General features: G+C 37.6%; 1 protein-coding gene across 1 annotated transcript in view; it reads left to right on the top strand.

The window, feature by feature from the left end:
* The first annotated feature begins 1752 nt into the window (after positions 1–1752).
* The window catches only part of mirr (mirror), a 407388-nt gene continuing 382718 nt past the window's right edge, over positions 1753–26422 (top strand). Inside the window, exon 1 of the mRNA XM_067147941.2 lies at positions 1753–2939. Within this exon, the coding sequence (XP_067004042.1) occupies positions 2913–2939 (27 nt within the window). The 5' untranslated portion in view covers positions 1753–2912. The remainder of the gene's footprint in view (positions 2940–26422) is intronic.

Genomic DNA, 26422 nt, shown 5'->3' with positions numbered 1-26422 from the left:
AGCTGACGTATTTCAGCACCTTTTTATACTAGTGACTGAGCCAGGATCGAACCTGCCTCGCTGGGCTATCCTGTACGGATTATTATTATTATTATTATTATTATTATTATTATTATTATTATTATTATTATTATTATTTTAAGAACACATAAAATGAGATTAAATTTCTTTCATTTTCACCACTCTAGGTATGTGTAACTGGCGTCTATTCCGTAAGAACTACTGTATTTCATTTTTATAGCAAGATGAAGTTATAACATCGGCAATTTTAATGGAATTTATTAAATAGAATTAATCACTTTAATCATGCCAAATTGAATTTTAAAAGTACAGATAGACTTCAGTGGTTATCATGAGTATGGGCTTCGTTTCCCAGCGAGTCATAACAAGAAACCCCTATGCTAGCAGTAGTGGTAATGAATGCTGTGGTGTGTGTCACTATGATTTGCTAGCTCGCTGCTACACTGAGTGTGACGGAACAGGAGGAACATACAAATTATTTCCCAGCACCGTCACAGGCAGGAATGACAAATGAATCACATCACGTGATTGTCCTAGGTCCCTCAGTAACACTCATGCTCGCCACATATTTCAGCTCCCAAGGAATGAAGGTAGTTTTCGTGCTCTCTAAGATTGACTGCCTCTACCTGTTAAGTGTTAAACATTTTTCTCCAGCAAGCGAGTCACGACGCCCTCCATTGGCGTCGTCACGTACTACAAGGGGAGCAAGACGCCGGTCGCCGCCCCCTCAGTCAGGTGCGTCGTGGCTTATCATATGATGTCTGCTGCCATCTAGGGACCAGTTAAAAATTTAGATATCTCCGTGGAAGGAGTGGCGGCCGCGGTGGGAAAGTGCAGGAGAGGGGGGAGGGATATAGCGGCCGCTCTGCACGAGAGGGGTTGGGGGAGGGGGTAAACGCTGTGTGGTGCGCGGGCGCACCGCTTCCAAAGTCAAATTACAGCCCTTGAAGCTTTTCCTCCAGCATTCTGCTGCGCTTTTTTTTTCATTCCGTTTGTGTTGTATTCGGAAAGAAGCGGCGACGGACGAGCAGGCAGAGTGTGGCGTGTCATTAAAATCGAACTAGCCCGCTGCAAATCGATAGGTGTTGCTTTTTAGGAAGTCATCGTAGAGGCCGGACAAAACAGCAAGCGAAGCGGTCACGCTGTCCAGCTTGAGTTAAGGTAAGCCAGTCAGTTACGTAAGATTGCATGCCTATTGATCTTAGCAAGCCCGGTCTTTGTCTGTGACAAGCCTCAAGATCACACAGTTGTAGCGTGAGGGAGTGGGGTGAGGAGGAACAGTTCGCCGCCATGCCAGAGGCCAAGGCTTGTGGATTTATCCGTGCACAGTATTATTCATTGCCTCCCCCCCTAGGTGAGAACAGCGGTAGGGGATATGGCTGAGCGTGTCCGACAAGGAGGGAGTTGTAACAACTGTATGCTAACCGATCTATCAAGGAACACGATTGGGCGAGACGTGCGGCTCGCTGCTTGAGGGGGCGGGGCGAGGGACTATCATGTAACCTATCACGGGTCTGCCTTTCGGAAAAGAGGGGAAAAAAAGAGGAGCGTTTGAGGGGAAGGGACTTGTGTTGGGAAAAAAAAGAGTACTTTGGCTGGCAGGGAGGAGGGGGCGCGTTAAGCTGCTAGAAGAGAACTGCTGGAGGGGAAGATTGTGTGCTCCACAAAAATGTGTATCGCAGGCATGTCTTCTTGAGCGTCGCGCTCCCCTGAGGGAAGGGAGACGAAGAAGTAGAAGAAGAAGAAGAGGAAGAGGAAAAAAAGCTAGCAAGCAGCGGATCAAGCAAGCCTTCAAGAAGAAAGTGAACAAGGATAGCGCCAGCTTCGCCTTGCCCCTCCTGTGTGCCCCACAACTCAACCCCCGACCCCTCAACCTCACGACGCTTTACTCTTACAAACGCGACTCGACATCGCCGGGAACGAAAGGTCTTTCATATATATATAGATATATATAAAAAAGTCAGCCTCCCCCTCTTTTTCCACCCCCACCTCCCTCGTTGCCACTTTTTTTATATTTAGGCTTTTATAAGATTCCATCTCTCTTTTGCTACTGCGCGCTTGTGGAGTTTTGTGATTATGAGAGTGTGCTCGTAAAAGAGTTTGGATTGCAAGCAAGCTAGCGGCTGGGTAAGGCAAGGCAAGGCAGACAGGCAAAGCACTAATGAGGCGGCCTGCCTAAGACTGCTGGCCCCCACCACCGCGTCCCCCTCCCTGCGGCCTCAGCCGTCGCTTGGGGCCACACCAGTCGAGTGACAGGGACGCTGCCCAGGACGAACCGCGCGTGTGGCCAACCGAAAAATCGGGCCCGCGAACGAAACGAACTACGACGACGAGACGACGAGACGACAAAACCAAGGCACGGTCCGGGAGAGGGCAAGCGAAAAAAGAGCACGGTTACGACGCGGCGGGCTTTGCGGCCGCAACGTGCTGTGCTGTGGTGGTTGGTTAGCTCAACGCTTAGCGCCCCGCGTGTGTGGATGTGAGTGTATATGTATGTGTGGTGTGGCAAGGCACCCTAGGGGCGGGGGCGTATGTGAGAGCACGTGAATGGAATGGAGGCTTAATGCCAAGTTTTCAAACAATATCACGTGGGAGCAAGAACAAGGATGGAAACAACTACAACGACTATTACAAAATCAACATCAACAACACCATCATCGACATCATTAAAAACCAAACAAGCTACTGCTGTATTTTATTATTGTTCTTCTTTTTTTTGTGGGAGGCAGTTGGTAGTATGACTTGTGTTTTTGCAACTAGTGCAGTCTTCAGTGCGTTGGCGTGAGTGGTAGTGCTCCAGGCAAGCAGAACTGAACAGTGCGTAGCGTGTGTGTGCGTATATACTGGTTGGCATGACTTGAGGCATGCTACGACGGTGACACGCCTTCGATATGTTCCGGGGCTCTCCCACTGTCCAGGTAAGTTTCTTACATCATATGACATTGACAGCTCTTCGTCTCAGAAACTGAATCAGCTAATAGCACTTTAAATGTAATCATTAAATTAACAATGCATCAATGACTGACTATCCAACATTTTTAAGGTTCTGAATACTGACAACCATTTTGGAAACATTTACACAAACTATTAAAAAAAAGGAATGTTCGGTTTTGGAAAATAAACCGAGTATCACGAAGTGTTTCATTTGTTTGTTTTTCTATGCTAAATTGTTCTATATTTTTGCTTATTTAATAATTACCATTCCGAAGCAAATTGATTCCTGACACCAAACATATGTTATATTTATAAATTTATAAATTCTAAGGATAAAATTTCTGTGTACTGTAACTCAATGTGCCAAATTCAAGGTCAGGTTAGAAAAAATTAAAGCGTAAGGCATTAATCGTAGGTATTCACCAACAATTTTTTTTCATAAAAATGGGATGTACGTTTATATTGATCTGACGTTTAAAATGTCAACTTAGTATCACTTGATGATACGAATTCAAGTAGTTAAAGTGAAAGTGAAAGATGGGAAAAATATTTCATTAGAATGTCATCTTTTCATATTAACAGCTGAGATTTGTATTCTGTTATATTTCTGAAAATTCTCTCATACCTACAACACGTATTATTTCATCAAAGATGTTCTTCCCTTTTCGTATTAAAATTTCAATTTTCTTCCAATTAGAAATATGTCTGTAAGGATTTAAATCATTCTGTACCCCCATTAGAAATAAAAATTACGTGCTTCACCACGTGATGTTTTGTGCATACTTTACTGAATAAATTTAATTCCTACAAATGTTTATGCTGAAACAACACTTCACTCTGTTGCCATGCTTCCCTTTTTGATTATTCCCACACAGTCCATGACGTCACTTCACTTAAACTTCTGTCTATTTAAAATGTTGATTCGCTGACATTTCAGTTGAAAGAGACTGTGTTATTTAACCAGCGTGTACAACGAACAGAGTTTAGCACTTGTCTCTTAACCACTCACACTCACACTGAAATATACACATACACACAACACCAGAAAAAAAGTGTAGTTTCATGAACTGGGGAACTGGATTGTATGCAGTTATTTTTCTAAATTATCATAATCTAAAGCAATAAAATTAATAAACGGCTATAAATAATGGTGAGTGAAGCAGTAGCAGCGATGTGTGACGCTGCTGTAAGCGAGTGGCCAGCTGTGACTATGACTGGTTTATCCATGCGTCACTGCCTTGCCAACGGTGCGTTCACTCGTCCGACAGGTTCAAACCCGCTGTCTGCCCACCAGCATGTGGCACGTAAAGAGAGGAAATTCTAAGGACCATCTTCCTTCCCCACTCAGCCCAAATGAAGTCTATGGTATACGACCCAGAAATTCGAAGAATGTTTCTTGAAAGTCTAGAGAAAAAATATATCAACACGATAGTTAATAGTTAATAGTTCATTTTTAAAATGTATTTCCTTAAATTCTCTACTAGGCTATATTTTGAGTGAAATGAATGGATTGAAATACGATGATAGGAATTCATAAGTGCTTAAAGAAACTCTGCCAATAACAGCATATTGAAAGCAATACGTTAATACTTATTTCCAAAATAATTAATACCATTTAGTTTACTATCAGCAATTGCTTGTGTTTCAGGCATTGCTATCCATATTGCCATGTAAAATATTTTTGGTCAAACCTATAGAATATAGTCGAATGATTCGTAACCAATGTCGATTAAAAAAATACTATAACATTACAGACTCGGTAACGAAAGGTATAAAATATAATTTTAAACATTAAATGCTGCAGGTTTTTCTAGGTTGTAGTTTTAATGTCACTATATAATAAATTGTAATAAGTTGCAAAAATAATAATAATTATTAATATTATCATTACAATTAATTACAGATGTTATGCGAAAACACTTCACACTAAGTTATTACCTTGCGTTCTTTTTCTATTATTCCTACATAGTCACCGAAAATTACCTTCTCACCTGCCACATGATAATATGTCTACAAATTCACATTTCAGTATTTCCTTCTGCACTCTTTTCTGTATTTTGATGACCAGTGTTGAAAATGTTCTTTAGAAATCATAACTTACTTTGTTCTGCACTTCTCGTGTTTTTCTAAACAATTTTCAAGAACCTGAAAAAATTCTCTACGGCTGGGTAGCACTCCATTTTATGTCAGATGCAGTTTGGAAGTAATATCGTAGAACAAATCTACTCTGAAAAATTGATAAGTAACATATTGCTGAAGTTCAATATTGTTTTCTACAAAACCATTTCTGAAGATAATAATTTATATAATATCTTCATTTCGTATAGTCTTCATAAATACTGTACTTTGTATTCTGTGGTCTATAACATTTTGAAACGCATCGTTCTCTGTATAGTCACGTTATAATTGTTTCCTTGGCACTACAAGCCATTCGACAGACCCGCTCATCGCGGTTCATTTGCCTACTGTCCCAGTACCCCGGTTCGATTCCACCCCTCTCCACCCTATCACCAACACACACCACCCCACCACGTTGTAGCCGTCTGACCTAATAGCACATGAGCCTACCTTAACATAGACGCGGAAGGGCTGAATGTTGAACTGATTTGTAAACTTCGTTAACAAACGCTAAATTTAGAGATAAACAGCGAAGCTCCACTGAAATTTAAATTAGAGACAATATCTCTGATACTTTCTTCCGGTTACATAAATTTTAATTGTTTTGAAATGGGCTACGTGCAGCAACTACAGTTTAATGTTCTGTAGTAAGCATGGGTAGTTTTAAAAAATAACAATGAGTTATTTCTTAAAATCAAACAACTGACAGAGTCGTTTTCTGATATTACCTTCACCATTTTCTTGTACCGATATCACCTTTTATTTCTCTCAATAATATGTGTCAACCAAATAAAGCATTGTTCTTAAGAAAAATAAGTATAAAATGCTCCTTATGTCTTGCTTTTAAAATCCTAAAGTTAAATAAACTCAAGAGAGAGAATGCATTAATATATTAATTTTCTTGAAGATAGTTTCCGAATGGCACTCGCCGCGAATATCTTTAAATTTTAAAAATACTGTACCTACTTTTATTCTTTTAAGAATGTGTGCTGGGCTACAAAAGGATAATAACTTAGTCAAAATATTCACATTTGTTAGTTTTCACTGAGATGAATTAAACTCGTTTATGTTTTACCTTACATAATAATAATAATAATAATAATAATAATAATAATAATAATAATAATAATAATAATAATAATAGACTATGCAGACCAATGCATCCGAAAATAAAAACATGTTCTTTAATTTGCATGGTTTTACAAATTTCGGAGGTTTCAAAGGATTTGACAAGAATAAATTTCAAAGCACTGAATCCTGTTTTCAGTTTAAATTATATTTGCTACGTTTTCGATGATATTGCAATATCTTCTGTAATTTAACTATTTCTCTCTCTTTATTCCCTTCTCCAAAAGATAGATGTAAAATTCTTAAACATTTTTTAAAAAATTTTCCTTGGGTTAATAGTATAGACTTACACTAACATCAACGAAGAGATTACTTGCAGTTTTTAACGTATGGTATCTACAATATTTACTGAGAAATAAGATCATATTAAGATATTTAATTGTAAATGTCATCACTATTCGTAGTACTGAATAATAATAATCTCATCAATTCGAATCGTCGAAAGCTAGTAGAGAACAATTTTAGTTCTATTTTTATTTCATCCATTTAAAATCTGTGCTTTATTAAAATAATTTCGTGTGACATTTAAGTACAATACATTCACAAGAAAATAATAATAATAGCCTAATAATAGCCTAATAATTTGAAATTTGCTCACTTCGAGCATTTATAGATACAGGAATTAAAAGTATATTTTTAAAGACGTGGAACGTGGCCCCGTGTGGAAGTGAAACACGGACGATAACTAGCTCACAATGAAAGAGAATAGAAGCTTTTGAAATGTGGTGCTACAGAAGAATGTTGAAGGTGAGATGGATAGACCGAATAACGAATGACGAACTACTGAATCGAATTGATGAGAGGCGACCGATTTGGCTAAATTTGACGAAAAGAAGTGAGAGAATGATAGGTCACATCTTAAGAAACCCAGGAGTTGTTTAGTTGGTGTTTAACAGAAGTGTGGGCGGTAAGAACGGTAGAGGAAGACCAAGGTTTTAATATGGCAAACAGATTAGAACAGATGTAGGATGTACTGTAGTAGTTGCGAAGACATGAAAAGGTTAACACATGGTGGGATAGCATGGAGAGCTGTATCAAACCAGAATACAGACTAATGACCCAAATAATAATAATAATAATAATAATAATAATAATAATAATAATAATAATAATAATAATAATAATAATAAAGTAGCCTATCTCATGAAGAGTTACTTCTCAAACATAATACCGTAGCTCATATAATGAGTAGTCCGGATCAGTGGCTAAATGGTTAGCGTGCTGGCCGTTGGTCACAGGGTTCCCGGGTTCGATTCCCGGCAGGATCGGGAATTTTAACCATAATTGGTTAATTCCCCTGGCACGGGGGCTAGGTGTAGGCCTATGTGCCGTCATTTCATCCTCATCACAACGCCGGGCGTCACATCAAAAGACCTGCATCTGGCGAGCCGTAGCCTACATGTCCTCGGACACTTCCGGCATTAAAAGCCATACGCCATTTCATTTCAATGATGAGCAGTAAACAACATGGTGATGCTAAGAGGGTTAGACGATGGCACGGTGAAACCAAGAATCTTTGACAATATTAACTAGGCTGTTGCTCGTGGAAGCGATGAGTCACGGGTATAAGAACAACAAGGCAAGTGTCTGTCTGTATCAAGTAATTAGCGCCATGTTCCCGTCATAAATGTGGTACGCGCTAAACACGGAACAAGCTGTCCATATTTCATGGCACCTAATGGTTACAAGCCAACAGTAGCTGAGTGACCTCCAGCTCAGAGTCACAACACTATCGCTGGCCAGGCAGGTGAAGAACTTTGCTTGTTACGTATGTGTTATCATGCTCTACGTGGTGCATGTTGGATTGGTTATGCTTCACGCATTCTTAGACCACAGCCACCTATCTCCAACAAGAATTAATGCTTTATTTCTACCCTGTAGCCTCTTGGAAATCATGTAAACCAAGTGTTTATATTCTGGTGCTTGACTGAATTCGTCGATGAGAATCAGGAAGTCGTGGAAAGTCAGGAAATATAGTTTCAGTGACAAAAATTACAGCGAGAGAGAGAGTAATTAGGCTATAGAATATGGACCTACTGTAAACCTATATGTTGCGTGTTTAACGTCCCTTGAACTACTAATGCTATTTGGAGCCAGGCTGAATACCTCTGGGGTAGTGCTGGGCTCCTGAGTTCAAGTTGGTGGGTTCGCACCCAACTGGTGATGTATTAGGTCTATATGAAGATGCTCAAATAGGACGGCATCGTCTCCTCCGAAGATTTACTGGCACATAAAAGAACTCCTACGGGACAAAATTCCGGCACCTTGGTGTGACTGAAAACCGTAACAGTAGTTAGTGGGACATGAAATCAATAACATTATTATTATTATTATTATTATTATTATTATCGTCAAGTTACAGTATAGGTAGTGCGAGATACCAGTTTATTTAAAATGTGTCAGCAAACATACAGTAGGCTACTGACACGGATCTCGTCATTTTTTTTGCTATGTCCCACCGACACAGATAGGTCTTATTAAGACGATGGGATAGGAAAGGCCTAGGAAGTGGAAGGAAGCGGCCGTGGCCTTAATTAAGGCACAGCCCCGGCATTTGCCTGGTGTGAAAATGGGAAACCACGGAAAACCATCTTCAGGGCTGCCAACAGTGGGGCTCGAACCCTTATCTCCCGAGATCTCTTTAATTAAGCAACTGACTGCACCGGGAGTTAATCCTGAAACCTTGAACACGAAAGGCAATCACTCAACCGACTGAGGCCCACTGCCATTCAGTCAAGGAAACCACTCCTCATGCAGTTACAGTTACAGTGAATAAAACGTTTACTCTTCTAGCCACTCTGCAGCCTTGCTCGAAGGATTCTAAAGATTCTTTTTAAATTCCAAATTCAGTCTATTGTTCTGTTAGCTCCTTGAGGAGTGAATAGACTGACTATTATTATGGTGACAACTCAGTCAAGAAATTTCACCTTGGACAATGCTTTCGTATATACGGTACTTTTTTCAGATTGCATAGAAGATAAACCGAATAAGCTTCTCCAGTCTTTCCAAGTTCGACCCTCAGAACCTACAGTTCATATCTTCTGCGTGTTGTTTTCGCACTCGGCCCAATATCAGGCTGCGATAGTATCTTATTTCAGATTTAGGTAAATCTAATGCAAAACAAGTTCCAAATTATTGTGATTTCTCTCATTGCATTATATACATTACCACAGTTGCACATACAAAACCACACGCTCAAGTGTACAGATCTGATTGCATTGATGTACTTAAATTAACAGTGGTTCATATCTCCATCAACCAATAAAATGTCTCTAATTTCTTAATTGCTATTTATGGATTTATTATAGATTTCATCTCAGGGTGATATTTTATTAATCCTTGTAATAGCATACCATGCGTAACGGATCACGAGACTGAAGACTTCTGTTGGAACGTAGTATTTCGTGGGATATCTGTGTCCTTGGTGCCTGATATTTTAAATATTTACCTCACTTATTTCATATTCATTCCTATCCCCTCATCAAACATGAAATACGCCTAACCGATATTGAAACATTTGCAGTAATTCTCACTGGAATTATGACATTATGATGAGTTCACCCGCAAGTCCGCGAGTAGACTCATATTCTTTGAAAAAAGGAAGAAAAATCGAGGCATTTATAATTTCATATCCGTATTTTATATGGACATTGAAGAAATCGGAGCGTTAAAACTAATGTTATACTGCTCAAAGGCAGCAAATTTCTGAATGTATTCTCCCACAACAGCGTACCTAACTGACAAAAGACTTCCATTATCTGTGAACACATGCTATTTAACGCTTATCTCGGCAATTACAATGATTTACTGCAGAATACTACGTGGAAGTTTGTAGCCTGTTGATCAAGTTCTGTAGACTACTCCTGTTCAGAAAAGCCATTGTTCCCGGATGAAATCCCATACGGAAATGAATTTTCACACTTGTAAGAGATTTATTTTATTTTTCACAGCAAATAGGATATTTGAAAAACCCTGGGCATTTGTGTACTTTTGGGATACCAGTGTTAAGCACCATACGCTAACAATAATCTATTACAGCTTCTGCTACCCTCGAAAGAGCTCATGCTCATGTCTCTTCTAGAAAAATAAGAAAGAGAAGATATTCTTTATATAATAGCATGCAATACTTTTGCATTAGAGTACGAAGTTTTATAAGCTCATTCGCTCGTCTGTGAATGCTAGTAACTTAATGTGCAAAGAGTGACTCCATGATGGAACCAAGTTTAAGTAACACAATCCTAGGTCACGGCACCTTACAGTGCCTATTCTAAGCGTGTTAATGCTTTCCTCACACCCTTTTTCTCACACACTTTCCTGGACAATTCTGGGGTTAAAAGTTATTTCTCTTCTGGGCTGACTGTCGAATTCTTAGCCACACTCTACTACAGACAATTCAATAATTAAGATAGTCATAGTTAGTATGCGCAGGGATACATAGCAGATGACCAAAGATCTCTTGGCCCCTAAAATGAATCGATAGCTGTAACTATTCAAGTATATATAATTAATTTTTTACCTCTTTTTTATAAATGCTATTTATTCGGGGCGTCGACCTAAGAAGATCTACTTTGCCCCTACTTTGCGCCATACGTTGCGAACCTGCGTGCATTTGGAAATGGCGGAAGTGTAGAGTGTTGAATGTGAGGAAAGGAACGTTAAGGACGACACAAGCGCCCAGTCCAGGAATATTAATAATTTACTATTAAAAACTCCTGACCCAGCCGGGAATCGAACCCGGGGCCGCCGGGTGACGGGCAGACGCGTTGCCCCCTACACCGCGGGACCGGACAATTTTTACCTTAGCGTTTTCCTGAATGCGTAGTAAATGATGTCAACATCTTGTTAGTGGTGAAAGACAAACAATTCCTCTCGAATCTCTTTCATGTCTGTGAAACACTAGCTTTAAGAATAATCTAATAAAATATAATAATATGGCGTAAAACGAAAACAATTAGATTTTTTCTTTTGTTAATGGTTCTAACGTTTCACTAACGCTGATTGATTTACGGCTACGCTTGCATGTGAAAAGTCTAGCACTGGAAAGAAGCATCCATGGCCTTCATTAATGTACAGTACAGTACCGGCATTTGCCTGGTGTAGAGATGATAAACCACGAATAACACATTCATGGGGTATAAAACCCACCATATCTCGAATACAAGATTAAAATCACGATCTATATGGCGAAGCCAATTTCCTCAGTTGCTAAAATAATATTAATTCAGTATGGACACCTTTTCAATTTTTAAAATTGTTTTCACAGTACATAATCGCTAGAGCTTGGACTTTTAGGAGGTAATGCGGTAGAATGCAAACTAATTTGACTAGTGCGAAGTGTCGTGTAGCCTGCTCTTCCATAATGTACCGAGAGTAACATACATTCTAGGGGCTCTATTAGTGGTTGGCTAGTCCTATTGTTTATGCAAATCTCATTGCAGAGCCGTTATCCGGGATGGAGTATACTTGTTAACCGTTTCATTAAGATGGCACTCCAAACAATTACTGCCTGAAGTTGCAGTATTTAATAATCACATGTGTGAAGTTTGGAACGCAGTAATGAAGAACTTAGTTGTAAGTAAACGTATTTGAAAAATGAAGTTTCATGGAACTTGAGACACGGCTGTCTGAGATTTTCATAACCCCTCTTGCATAAGGCATCTACTTTCGATCGGTTTTAGTTGGAGATTGCCACGTGACAACTAGTCACACCAGTAATTAAACGTGAAACCACAATTACATTCATGGAGAAACCACAACATTCGAAATATCTACTGAACACAATAAATACACTTTAAAGATTAAAAAGAAACAGACTACAGTATACAAGATGCCTTCTCTTAAAGCGATTGTTACTAATGAAGGTGGATTTGGAAGGCAAGGCAGTGCATTAGGAGGCAAGTTCTTCCGGTTTGACAAATACTCTTTCATCAGTGTGTGGTAAATCTTAATAAAGTAACCGAAGCCCAGGATGAAGTTATCAGACACCCTTATTCTGAGACGTCCAGTGGTGAGCACGAAACCTCATTCCTCCCACTAACTCGTGCAAGGCTCTGCTTTCTTGCCTTTCCTATCCAATCTCCTTGTAATCGAATCTTATTTTCTGCGTTATTGTTTTTCCTACCCAATCTCCTTGCAATGGAATCTTATTTTCATTGGAGCCTAAACCAGTATTTAATTTGTGTGGCGTAGGGAATCTTTTAATTTTCCAGCCTTTGATAAACATTTCTTTTATCCAGCCGATACCGTAATTTTTCGAGGGGACTGAACTCTTCTTTCTCCCCTTATGTTAATATGGGCTGACAATCCTTATCTTTTACCCCTTAAAAATAAAACCTTTATCACTATTACCACCATTATCGGAGTAGTTACAGATTGAATTTCGAGTCCTTTCATGGTATATATGTATTATCGTACAGAACCTCCCTCATCATCATATCATTGAAGAACAAAGAGTGATGGTTATCATCATACCTAACGACTTGCTGATAGATACTGAGTGCAAACTTCATCCGTTGACAATCCTCTCTTTTCTTCAGCCGATACCCTCATTTTAGAGGGGCTGAAATCATCTTCCTTCCGTTATGTTAACTGATAATAATGACTTACATCCTGATTTTTACTCCTTAAAAATACAACCTATTCCGTGCTATGGTCTATCGGAACATAACATATCATAACTAGTCTTACTCCTTAATATAAATTTGAAAAATGTACACTTCATCAAAATACCTGTATCGTTATATTAATTTAGGAAAGTGACAGGCAACAGTTATGGCAATTTTAAGTCAATGTCATCGTTTAAATTTGTTCTAAAAGGAATAGATGTGCACTCTTGGCAAACTGCAGAAACTACTTTTGTGTGTTAACTAACAATAACATTATAATTTCAAGCTCTTAATAGCCCTTCTTCAATTTTGAGTTTCAAGTTTCTTTCCTTTTGATCGCATTGACACTCAGGGACTCATACATTTTCAGTCGATCATTTTTGTGTTAAGAAGCAGGGCTCTATTAAACATTTTTGCCTCTCTGAGCTATTATGAAACGCCGTCCTACTCCCATCCAAATTGCCGGTATATGTGAAAATAATTTAAAGGAAGATTATGAAATTAATAATCAATATACATCTTAAAAATTAAAGAGGAAGAAAACTACTTATAACTCATCAGAAGTTAATAAAGCTGTGGTTCGTTCGTTTCGCTTAACGATAGGAAATCACTGCACCGATTACATCGTCGTAGCCTACGGATTTCAAGAGTTCACTCGCAATGTACAGAAGAGAAAAGTAATTAATAATAATTTTATTAGTTTTGCGTCCAAATAACTACGTTCATGATTTTTGGAGACGACAAAGTGTCGGAATTTTGTCCCGGAGAAGTTCTTCAACGGGCCAGTAAATCTACTGACATGACGCCGACTAAGCTAGGATTGATCCCGCCAACTTGTGCTCAGAAGGCCAGGCTCAATCGCCTGAGCTACTGATCCTGGCAAGAGAAAAGTACTATAATCTCTCCTCAGAAACAAAAGAACAAGATATGTTTTCATTCGTCGCAGTGTCGAAAATGAACGTTCAGCTGAACTGTTTGATAGAGGTACAAATGGTAAACTTATGTCCACATATCATTATACATTAACAAACCCTTTTGTCGATTAGAAATGCATAAGAGAGGTATTACTTGCCTTAGAAATAACAGCCTATTATTTGCGAAGTAACAATAATGAATTACAATCGTGAATTATGCGATGAAGAATATAGACCTTTCTGACACCGGAACCCAGTACGGGGCCGATAACTTTGGATGTTAGGCCTCCTAAAACAACACGCATAAGCATCAGAAACCCAGTACGTAGTTGAAATTAACATGTTGTTTAATTAATTGACCATTATTTAAATGAAGCTGTAATAGAAGCTTGTGTCATGAGCGCGAAGAGTGTGGTGTGTATGCCACGATCTCATTTCAATGGATTGCGCATTTGAAGGTATATATCGTACATAAAGAAGTGGGTACGGAAGACATGACATAATAATAAAATCTTGGTTTGAAAATAATTCCAGCTCCGGACCAGTGCTGCCAACAGTTAATGACTAAAAGTAGTAAAAACTGATTTACAAAATGGCCATAAGTGGTTAAATATTTGGAATAGCTTGCAAATAGTCGCGATTTGCATAAGTCTAAGTCATAATACAAGACAGATTTACGCGTACACACACACACACACACACACTTCTTTTTTTTAATGTACCAGATGAAGATGAACAAAAATTTATATGAGTTCATTTTTTAACTATACTGAACTCCCGTGCCACATTCAGACGTATTTGCGGTGTCCATTGATTTTTCTGGCGAAGTGTAAGCTGTACTTATTCCAACAAATGGAAAAACACATGGAAAACAACATTTTTCCGTTCCCCTGAACACATGTTCGACTACATTTGAATGAGGCAAAGGCCCAGAAGAGCTAGTTTTTTTTTTTTGCTAGTTGTTTTACGTCGCACCGACACAGATAGGTCTTATGGCGTCGATGGGACAGGGAAGGGCTAGGAGTGGGAAGGAAGCGGCCGTGGCCTTAATTAAGGTACAGCCCCAGCATTTGCCTGGTGTGAAAATGGGAAACCACGGAAAACCATTTTCAGGGCTGCCGACAGTGGAATCCGAACCTACTATCTCCCGAATACTGGACACTGGCCGCACTTAAGAGACTGCAGCTATCGAGCTCGGTGCCCAGAAGAGCAAAGCAGACCAATTCTAAATAGGGATTTCCAACTGCAGCAACCGTATACTGATTAAATTCTAGCCATAATTCAGTCGCACTTCTGAAAACTTATATTCCTCAAGTGATTTTCAATTTTTGTCACTACTCCTATCGAATCTTACAGCCAAGTCTGTGATAGACTCTTTAACTGATTTTAAAACTTCATTCACACTTAATAGTGATTTTTTTAGGATTCCGATGTTGTCAGGCAGCCAATGTTTAATTTTTGTAACAATTTGTTTTTTGTTTTAAATTTGCACACTTATCTCTTAAATTCTATTTAGTGTCATCTGACAAATTGGCAATTTTCATGTCATTCTCAAGTGAACAACCAAAGTATGCTTCGCAAATAAGGGAGACGAACATGTAAGAAAAGCCGAATTGGAACTTTTGGTGATTATTTATGAAACAAGTTAATATAATAATTATTTCACAAAATGCCCAAACTAGCAATATTAAAATCTGTAGCTACACTGAAAATCACAATTGGGGCCTAAAATGTCCAAGTGAAATGCTGCTAGAAATGACCAAATTACGAAGAAAAGCGGTCAAAATGCCACTAGCAGTTTGTCAAAAATTTGTGGCCAACTTAAAACTCTAGGAGGGCAGATCTAGCCAATTAGTGGCTAAATTGGCAACCTTTTGTTGGCCCTTGGATAAATACGGTCTTGTTAGCAAGTGTTCACATACATCATTTTACTTGCCACGTCGGATTATCAGCAAATTCAAAGTCGTCAATCAGTTTTCCTAAATAATTTTTAAAGAAAGAGAAAATATTTTCTACAGTTTCTTTAACTGAAAAGTGATATGAAGAGTGCCTTTAATTTTTGAGTAGACCACTATTAGGATAGATTAGTTTGATGACTAGGCTAGAACGCTGTTCGAGTGCTCCCTGGCCAAAACCTGAATATACCCTAGAAGAGTTAAGCCTGAAGGTTAGTACCACCAGCATCGTACACTGACCCTGAAGGAAATGGGATCTTTCGCCTTCTCAGTCCAGACTCAAGAAAGGCAGCAATTGGTCCGTAGATCGTGTCCTGGAAGTGTGTATGTCACAATGTCATTTTAATAGATTTTTTTTTTTTTTTTTTTTTTGCTAGGGGCTTTACGTCGCACCGACACGGATAGGTCTTATGGCGACGATGGGATGGGAAAGGGCTAGGAGTTGGAAGGAAGCGGCCGTGGCCTTAATTAAGGTACAGCCCCAGCATTTGCCTGGTGTGAAAATGGGAAACCACGGAAAACCATCTTCAGGGCTGCCGATAGTGGGATTCGAACCTACTATCTCCCGGATGCAAGCTCACAGCCGCGCGCCTCTACGCGCACGGCCAACTCGCCCGGTTTTTAATAGATTACACATCTGAAGGCAGATATATGAATGATAAATGAATGGGTGCAGAATTGCTCTAATTTTGACTGAACGCATTCTTCCCCTCCAAACACTAGTATTGTCGTATATTGTTTATACTCTGATTGGTTAAACTGTGATTAAATATTTACAGCCAAACGTACATTTGAAGTCATGATGAACTGACAGTATTTTAAAATAGACCTACGGCTATAATATGGTGTTGTCCTATTTAGTGATTCACGAACATGATACGAGTAAAGAGATCATTCAAAGAGGTTGGTAAAATTCATATAACCATGCTCACGTCACATGGGCTACAGTTCCCGTGGCTAGTTATAGGTTACTACTTGAATTCGATGTTTCTTCGTAATTTAAATCTAACAATCAATTATTTAAGGAGCAGTTCTCCAATTTGATTCGAAAGATTTCATTATGCTTAAGCCACATAATCTGTAACGTTGCTCGCATCACTTGACTTGAATACCGTTTCGTCATTATTATTATTATTATTATTATTATTATTATTATTATTATTATTATTATTATTCCAGCAAGAGGGGCTTGAGAATCTCAGTAGAAAAACACAAATTTATTACAAACATAAAAAATGCTTCCTACTTTTTGACGATTGATATTGTTCAAATAGAGAAAGTAAAGAAATTCAAATATCTGGGCGCAATAATTCAAGAAAATGGTTTAGAAAAATCTGCTGTAGTTTAAAAATTACAACATGGAAAGTGTGTAAGGCATCACTAAGAATGTTTATAGCTATAAATGCTTATATAACATTCTTAAAATGAAATGAAACGAAATTCCGTGTGGCCTCTCAAGAGGTCTGGTGCAGGTCTTTTGATTTGACTCCCATAGGCGACCTGAGCCTCGTGCTGAGGATGAAATGATGATGAAGACGTCACATACGCCTAGTACCCGTGCTAGGGGAGCACGCTATTCATTTAGCCATGGATCCGGACATTCTTAAAATAAGGAAGTACAATACAGTGGTGAAACCAGAGAGTTTTTATGCAAATGGATGTCTAGTTTTGAAACATAGTTTAGACGAACTTGGAAAAAAGAGAATCGCGAGAAAACGCTTAGGTCCAATGAGAACAATTAACAATGGAAGTTAGGAAATAATTACGAAATATACCTATACCAGAACATAGAAAAATTAACAGAAACAAAGGAGAGTGCTATTTTTTGGACGTATCTATAGAATGGACGATAAAATATTGATAAAACAAGTACTTTTGGGAGAAAAAGCCAACAACAAGCTGGATACAAGATGTCAAGAAAGATTTAGGAAAAATATAAAGGAAGAGAAGAGGAAACTCTGGAGATTAAAGAAGGTTTTAAGAATGGAAGGATTCCAACGAAGAATGGAAAGGAAACCCGGTCCCTAGTGGTCTGAGGAGAGAAGAATATAGCATAGTGCAATGATGAAGGAATGGTGGAGGAACGGAAGATGAAACAAGGAGGAAGGAAGAATTGAAATTGACATGTGGTCTCTAGCAGGTTTCATTGTAAAGAGTAATAATAAGCGTATGATATCTGGTACCCTATTCAGGCCTTTAGATTTTATGCCACCTAACCAGCCTCCGCGTCAATTTCGACGTTCCATTTCACTCTATCAAATGACACAGTAAACCATCAGGCGATCTACGGCTGAGTTTTCATTAATTTTGTCAGGTGAACACCAAATGTGTCGCCAGAGATCTTTTACATACCGACATCGTGTGACAAGGAGTGTAGAATGGAAATATTCAAAAATACGACTACCACTGTCGGGTTTGAGCCCACGATCTTCAGAGTAAATGTAGGTCATTTTAGGGAGTACTGCTCGAATTTTGTACCTCTGGCACTATCACTTCAAGTTAAGTGTCTTGGAAGTTCTTTATGTTCAGTAGTTCACAAGATGCTGCAGGTCAGTGATAAAATAGACGCGAACATCTTAGTTTCATCTCGCGACCTCATACGGCACAACTTCGTTTTACGAGGTTTAATCAGACAAACACATAATTGCGCAAAGCAAAATGGGAACTTCGCTATGCAGACTCAAACAAAATATCGGTATGTTGATATTATAGCAGTCTGTTTCCTCGGTGTGTGCTCAATTTTTTTCTGTATTGATAACTTATACGAAGTTAGAATATGGCTCAATTATTTTTATCGCGTCGTGCACCATGCAGATTATGCTTATGAGGACTCATTATTAAGAGCTGCCTTTGCAGGTTTCCGATAATGTATCTGAATAATCCCATGCAAGTTATGTACCATTACCTGATAATGGTTCACCGAGACACCATAATGAAGAGATTTTATTCGGAAAATGCTCATTTCTGTGCCACGAAATTCGTAGACACTATACTGCCGCAGTACAAAAGCCTTCGTGTGTCCTGTAGAAGCAAAGCGTTGAAGGGAAGATGAAGTCGTTTAAATGAAGAGCCGACTCCGCAACAACTTTAATCACCATATCTAAAACCTACGCAATCATCTTTCTTTTCCTAATTGCCTTCAAATTTAGTAAGGAAAATTAATTAAACTAAAAATATAGAGAAGGAGCTAATGAACCTTCAAATCTAAAGAGCTGTTTAATTGAAATGTTATCTGTACAAAATAAAATTTCGAAGAAAGATTACCTTCCCTAGACTGGTACGAATGTAACTGATAGATTCAGTAATATGGATTAATATTATTCACGAGGTCTTCTACTGTATTTCATATTTTGAGTACTATTATTTTTATAATTTGCATTGTGTTGGAAATATGCCTATAAAACAGTGGTGTTGAAAAAATCAGCGCTAATAATTGGACTAATAATAAGACTTAAGAATACTTACAAGTCTGCAAGTCCAATATTAGTCTAGTGGAACACGGAGAAGTCCAAATAAGTGTAGTTATATCCGAAAATTGAAGACGTATGGCCAAAATGTAGTTTTAATTTTGCCTTTTCCCTCATTGGGTGTTCTGAAAAAGGATTTAAATTTCCTCACATTTATTCTGGGTATGATTTGCCTATATATATTTTCAACAATTGCAAAATGGCAGTGATTCTATTCAAGAATCCCAAGTCTCAAGTTTTTGATGATTGATCCGCTTGCTTTTCAGCATTATTTTCCCGATTTTTAAAAAGTTAAATGCTTTCTATCCAATTATTGAATTAATTGGATGGCACTTTTGTCTTAGATGTATGAAAATGTTATGTTTAACGTGAACTAGAATAATTGTAATTCGAGAACATAAAATTTTATTTGTTCTTATTTACTGTCAACGATAAAATATCCCTTGTAAATAAACAGCAGGAGCTAAGGAAGAGAAATGTGTCGACAACTTAGAGAATAGAAGACAGTAAATCTATAATATATTGGCGTGTCTATTTTTTACATTGGATATTTTTAGAATACACAATAAATAAAAATAATTGGGTCTGTTAATTTTAACCCATTATTCTTTATTACCTGGGGGGTAAATGCCATATATACGATTTTCAGCATTTAAATTCAAAGTATTAATTTTGTGCATCACTTTTAAATCATGAATGCTGACGTTACAATTGTACAATGTTTTACACATGATCTCCGCTCTATACAGTTACAACTGCATCAAACTAAGATTCGTAATTGACTAACTCGTGAATCACAGTAGTAGAAACAGGACACATGAACAGCAGTGAGGATTGCGATCTCTACATTCTGAGCTTTGTTTGTAATGGGGAGCTAAGCCGTCATTATCGCCTTAGTTCTTGGAAATTGCTGTTGGGACTGTCTAAATGTATTTTACCCTCATTAAATATAGCTCTGTTCTAAATGCATCTCGATCTAATGAATTAGTTCTGATCAAATCTATATCATCATCATAGGTATTCACTCGCTGGCCAGAATAACGGTGTCTTCTCATTAAAACAAATATCATGCGTAAAACTATCGTTACATGAATCCTCTAAAACTCACTGACAACTATAATGAAAATAGTAGGCCTACATCACACCAAGGTACATTCAATCTAATTTCAAAATAAGTTACCTGAAAAGTGTATTAGTCATAGACAATGTTGTTGATGGATCCATGCTTGATTCACATTTGAAAATAGTTAAATGAAAAAGTCTAATAAATAATTTAAAGTGCATTCTAACATTTAGAGATTTTTAGCACATGCGAGTGTGTCGTAATTGTGAACAAGAGGACTTATTTAACGTATAAGAGCGAGCGATTTAAACATCCTCCAATGCACTGCTCTTAAACGGTTTCGGATACGTTACGTATTTAAAACAAGGCCAATAACTACCGACAGCGCTACATAAATCGACACATAATAGATGACGTTGAAATCAGCTGACTCAAATGGATAAGAAGATATCTGCTAATAAAAACAGAAGTAATCAAGAATATGATATATTTTACAAATAGTAGAGAATTGAAGTCTCTACGCTTTTAAAATATGTAAGACTATAATTAAATTCAGTTAATGAATGTATGAGCATATAGAATCATGTAATATAATTCGTTGTCACAATATTCGTAGCTTGGTATGGTTGATTGACAGAGAAGTAGAATCGAAAAACTCATACACAATCTGGAGTAATAACAAATTCGTCACCCACAAATTTCAGAAGTTGAACACAAGCCTTTAACTATGGGAGGTTAGCCATAAAAGCAATGTCTTAACGTTTTAAATATATAGAATAGTGATATTTATGCCCTTTTTCGGTAAAGAGAAAAGTAAAATTTCAGTTTTTGACATTTTTTTGCAATAAAAATGCGGATTGAGAACTGATTTAAATTTGCTTAGTCACTGACTGGAGAATTATTCGTAACGTATTACTCTTACAGAAGGGTGACTGTATGCGTATTCCTAAATTCCGTATCTGATCTAAACATTCCATCAAATTGTAATAAATATTTCAGATGTTTTACAACTAAATATGAGAAAGAAGCAATACAAATTTTCCCATAATTTTTGTCTTAACTTTTTACGTGATTATTGATATCGTAATCATTACTAAATATTACTCCTCGTATCATTGACAAATTATCCGACTCCTTGGCTGAATGGTCAGCGTACTTCGGTTCAGAGGGTCCCGGGTTCGATTCCCGGCAAAGTCGGGGATTTTAATCTTCAATGGTTAATTCCAGTGGCCCGGGGGCTGGGTGTTTGTGCTGTCCGCAACATACCTGCAACTCACACACCACACATAACACTATCCTCCACCACAATAACACGCAGTTACCTACACATGGCAGATGCCGCCCACCCTCATCGGAGGGTCTGCCTTACAAAGGCTGCACTCGTCTAGAAATTATTATTATTATTATTATTATTATTATTATTATTATTATTATTATTATTATTGACAAATTCGCACGATGAAGCTAAAAATACTTTAAAATATATTTATATCGTATGTATTTTATTTGTGCTTCTTATTGTTTAGCCATGCAATTCTTTAACAAGATTTACTTTGCTCAGCTCATTAAGTAGGTTCATGATCATTCGCTGCAATTTAGAATCTCAAACGAATTATCTACAGAGTACTTTTCTATTGTCAGTTAAGTTCATGATTATTCACATATTTTCTAACTTTTACACAACCTTTAAAAATTGAAATCAAAAAGGAAAGTTGCCTTTAGTACTGGAGAGTGGTTCATAACACGCCGCAAATGAGCGAACGCTGGTGAGTGAAAAGAGAAAAGAAATTCAAGGCACGTCTTCTGCTGGAAGTACGCGTAAGTTAAAACAAGAGACTTAAAATTCTGAATAATGAATATAACTCAACGAGGCCTTCTAAATGGTTCAGGAGAACTACGCACAAAGTCACCCCCAGAAAATGTAAGTTATTTGTAATAGTCTTATCACTAGTTAGTAAGAGGTTGAAAACTTACGGAATGGTGTGTTTTAATACGTGATACAAACAAACTACTTTTCAGAACTTGTTTAGCTCAGCGTGTCCTAGTTTTTGGAAATGATAACGGATACTTAACTCAGTTGAAGTTAGATCTCGGCTCTACAGCGAAAATGCTTCATTTCTTTATCAAAAGACTTCATATACTAATGTTATGGTGCTTCGAATATGTTTTAATTTGTTGCGGGATGGGCACTATTTGCTTGAAAAAAATATAAATTAACAAAGAGAAAGTGAAAAAATAGAACTCCTACGCTGAAATTAGTAAGTGGCTAGAAATTCAAACTTAACTTTTGGTACGAGATGTCCAAAATAGTGATTCAGTGATATTTTTATCATATGAAGACAAAATTGCTTTCACTTCGCGATTTAGTTTCCATAATAATAATAATAATAATAATAATAATAATAATAATAATAATAATAAGAAGAAGAAGAAGAAGAAGAATTTGGGAGAATAGCAAATACAAATTGAGACCAGAACAAGATGTGTACCAAGCATAAGAAAAATGGGTCATGCTTTCAGAAAAATAAGATTAAGATTCATTGGTCACCTGTACAGAATGGACACAGACAGAATAACAAAACACATTTCTGAAAATGAAAAAAAATTAAAGAATCAGCATTTTTAAAGAATCCGATGAAGATTTGGAAATACTCAACATTAAAAAAGAATAAATTGCAAATAGAAAATCATTTAGGAAAGCAATAATTGGTAATAAATTTAGACAGTAAACGGATGGAAGAAAGGAAACACCACCACCGAGAAAGGATGAAGAAGTTTTGAGAAGAAGAAGAAGAAGAAGAAGAAGAAGAAGAAGAAGAAGAAGAAAGCTGTTTCATGTGGCCCAAAGATCGAATGATTGAAGAATTTTTTAATTTTATTTTTTTGCTAGTTGCTTTACGTCGCACCGACACAGATAGGTCTTATGGCGACGATGGGATAGGGAATGGCTAGGAGTGGGAAGGAAGCGGCCGTGGCTTTAACTAAGGTACAGCCTCGGCATTTGCCTGGTGTGAAAATGGGAAACCACGGAAAGCATTTTCAGGGCTGCCGACAGTGGGGTTCGAACCCACTATCTCCCGAATACTGCATACTGGCCGCACTTAAGCGACTGCAGCTATCGAGCTCGGTGGTTGAATAATAATAATAATAATAATAATAATAATAATAATAATAATAAAATAATAATAATAATAATAATAATAATAATAATAATAATAATAATAATAATAATAATAATAATAATAATAATAATAATAATAATATGCATTTAACGACCCTTTAACATTTATTGGTATAGCCGTTTGCATAACGCAATTCGGAACACACATTCCAGATTTTGAGTTCAATTCTCTTCACACTGTTTATATTTGTGAGTGATTAAATGTCAGAAAGAGATTTGATAGACGACTAACTGGCAGGTTAAATTCCTTTTCAATACAAAACTCAAGAGCTTCTGAAAATCTAAATGAATTGGATGATGTTAATCATATGATTATTATTAGTGTTATTATTATTATTCTGGCTACGTAGCTAACTGGTTAGCACGCTAGGCTTTCGTCCGAGATGTCCAGGGTTCAATCCTCACCCAGGTTGGTGATTTTAACCTTCATATGTTAGTTCCTCTGGCTCGAGAACTGGACGTGTGTATCATCGTCAATCATTTAATCATCGGTAGGGCCCTATCCTCAAAGACGTGCAGGTCACCCGTGGCCGTCAACTTGAAAGCCCTGCACCAAGCCTCGGTGGCTATCTTTATTAACTTTAAATGGAATCCTATAACACATTAATAATAATAATAATAATAAGAAGAAGAAGAAGAAAATAAACCACACGAAATTTTTCCATTCACAGAAAAAATCACAGATACCATCAGAAAGAGACGACTAAAATTCTACGGACACCTACACAGAATGGATAACAACAGGCTGACAAAGAAAATTCTAAATCTAGCTCTAACCCTGAAAATCCGCAACAATTGGTTAGCAGAAATTCATGAAGATCTACAAGAAATGGGTATTGAGGACGAAACCATTCAAGATAGAATGAAATTTAGAAGCTTAGTAAACAAACATAAATTTGCAGAGAAACCAACAACAAAAAATACAGGCTGGACAGAAACACGCAGAAAGGAACACAGTGAAAAAATGAAGAGATATTGGGAAGAAAAGAAGAAGAAACACTGTGCAAAATAAGTTCAAACGCGCTCCACAGTTGGGCACAACGAATCAATATAATAATAATAATAATAATAATAATAATAATAATAATAATAATAATAATAATAATAATAATAATAATGATTTTACTCCCTACTGATTATTCTTACTGTTTTTTAAGTCATCGAGTTGGCAGAATTTTGTCCCGCAGATATTCTCATACGTGCACTAAATCTACCGACGCGAAGCTAGCGTTTTTTGAGCACTTTTACGTAGGCTCTACTACCGGACGAACCGGGATCGAACGCGGTAACTTGGTCTCAGAAGAGCCAACGTTCTACAGTCTGAGCAGCGCGGCCCGCCTTGTGAAGTAGAGCTTTCCATACCATTTTAGGCGTTCCGTTTGTACTGATGTCTAGTAACGAAGTTGAACTCACAGATAGCTTCATAAGCGACGTCGAGTATGTCACCAAAAATCTTTAACTTTTATGGAAAATTATGGTGTGGAAAACCAACCTTATTCCCCATCGTTCAATTGCACACTGCATCACTGATCCACTAAGGCAAATCTATAATAATAATAATAATAATCCTGAGGAAAATTCTCGGCCCCCGAAAAACAGAAGATGGATATAGACTGAGGTCATGCAAAGTAACAGAAGAGCTTTCCAACATTGCAGCAGACATTCGCAAAAGACGTCTGAAATTTTATGGGCACGTTCGCAGACTGCCGGCAAGTAGACTGACACACAAGATTCTCACCTACATAGAACACCTAAAAAGTATTCCATGGGTACTGGAAGTGAAGAAGGATCTGGAAAAAGCCCAGATGAACTCAACTGACACCGCGGACACAAACCTCTACAGGAAAAAAAATTAATGGATGGAAAGTGCAACCAGAGAACGAAGTGATAAAGAAGACTGGAGCAAAGTGGACAGAAGAACGAAAAAGGATCCACGGAGAAAGGATGAGAGCTGTTTGGCAACTCAGAAAACAGAATCGTTAGAGCTTTGCGTGATCCATTGGGTCCATACGCAAATAATAATAATAATAATAATAATAATAATAATAATAATAATAATAATAATAATAATAATAATAATAATAATAATAATAATAATAATAATAATAATACGGGAAAAACAGAACGGGATGAAAAAGGTGCCATCATAGTTGACTGCCTAGCCTACGCGGATGTACTCGTAACTGACAATCCACCCTCAATCACAAAACAAGTAGAGTAATTACAAAATATGGCCGCCGAAACTGGTTTAAGAACATCGTTTGAAAAAAAACTGCATATAAGGACTCAGAGAAATCAGATCTCACAGACAGAATCAAAACCAAAGTTTGGGGAAATACACAGTGTTCAGAAATCCCAGTACCTGAGAAAAATTCTTACCCCGAATGGAAATGAGAAGGAAGCTATAAATAGAAGGGTGGAAAAGATGGAAATTGCTTTCAGACCATGTCGTGGAACTTATAAATCCATGTCCATATCCATCCAAGCGAAATTAAAACATTATTGTGCGATGGTCAGAGCACAACATACAATATGCGGTTGGAAACCATGACGAGAGTAACGGACCTAGTCATAAAAAAAAGGGAAAAGAGCTCCCATAGGAATTTTAGGTCCAAAGAAGTCACTAGATTCAAAACGCATGTTCCGATTCAGACAGAATAGAGAATTTTATGAAAATGTTGAGAAGAAAACAACTACTACGAAGAAAAGAAAACTATAATTTTATGGGCACATTAAAAAGATGAATCCAAAGAGACTGGCAAACAGAATACTTGGTGTACAGCAAAAATGGAAAGCACAACATTTATAGCTTAAGGAGGTTCACAAGGATTTGGAAGAAGTGGGAATCCAGGAGAGAGATATGCAGGAAAGAACAAACTTTAGGAAGGAAACTGCGGAATGAGGCATGCATCATCGCACAACATCTCGGTTGAAGAGCGACGGAGAAGTTAAAGAACTACGAATATCTGGAAGGAGTGCAAAGAAAAGAGACTAATTTTGAGAGGGAGAAGTACTGGTGGATTGCGTAAACGTGAT

The sequence above is a fragment of the Anabrus simplex genome, chromosome 5, assembly GCF_040414725.1.
Source record: "Anabrus simplex isolate iqAnaSimp1 chromosome 5, ASM4041472v1, whole genome shotgun sequence".
NCBI classification, from domain to species: Eukaryota; Metazoa; Arthropoda; class Insecta; order Orthoptera; family Tettigoniidae; genus Anabrus; species Anabrus simplex.
This window is presented reverse-complemented; position numbering and strand designations above follow the sequence as displayed.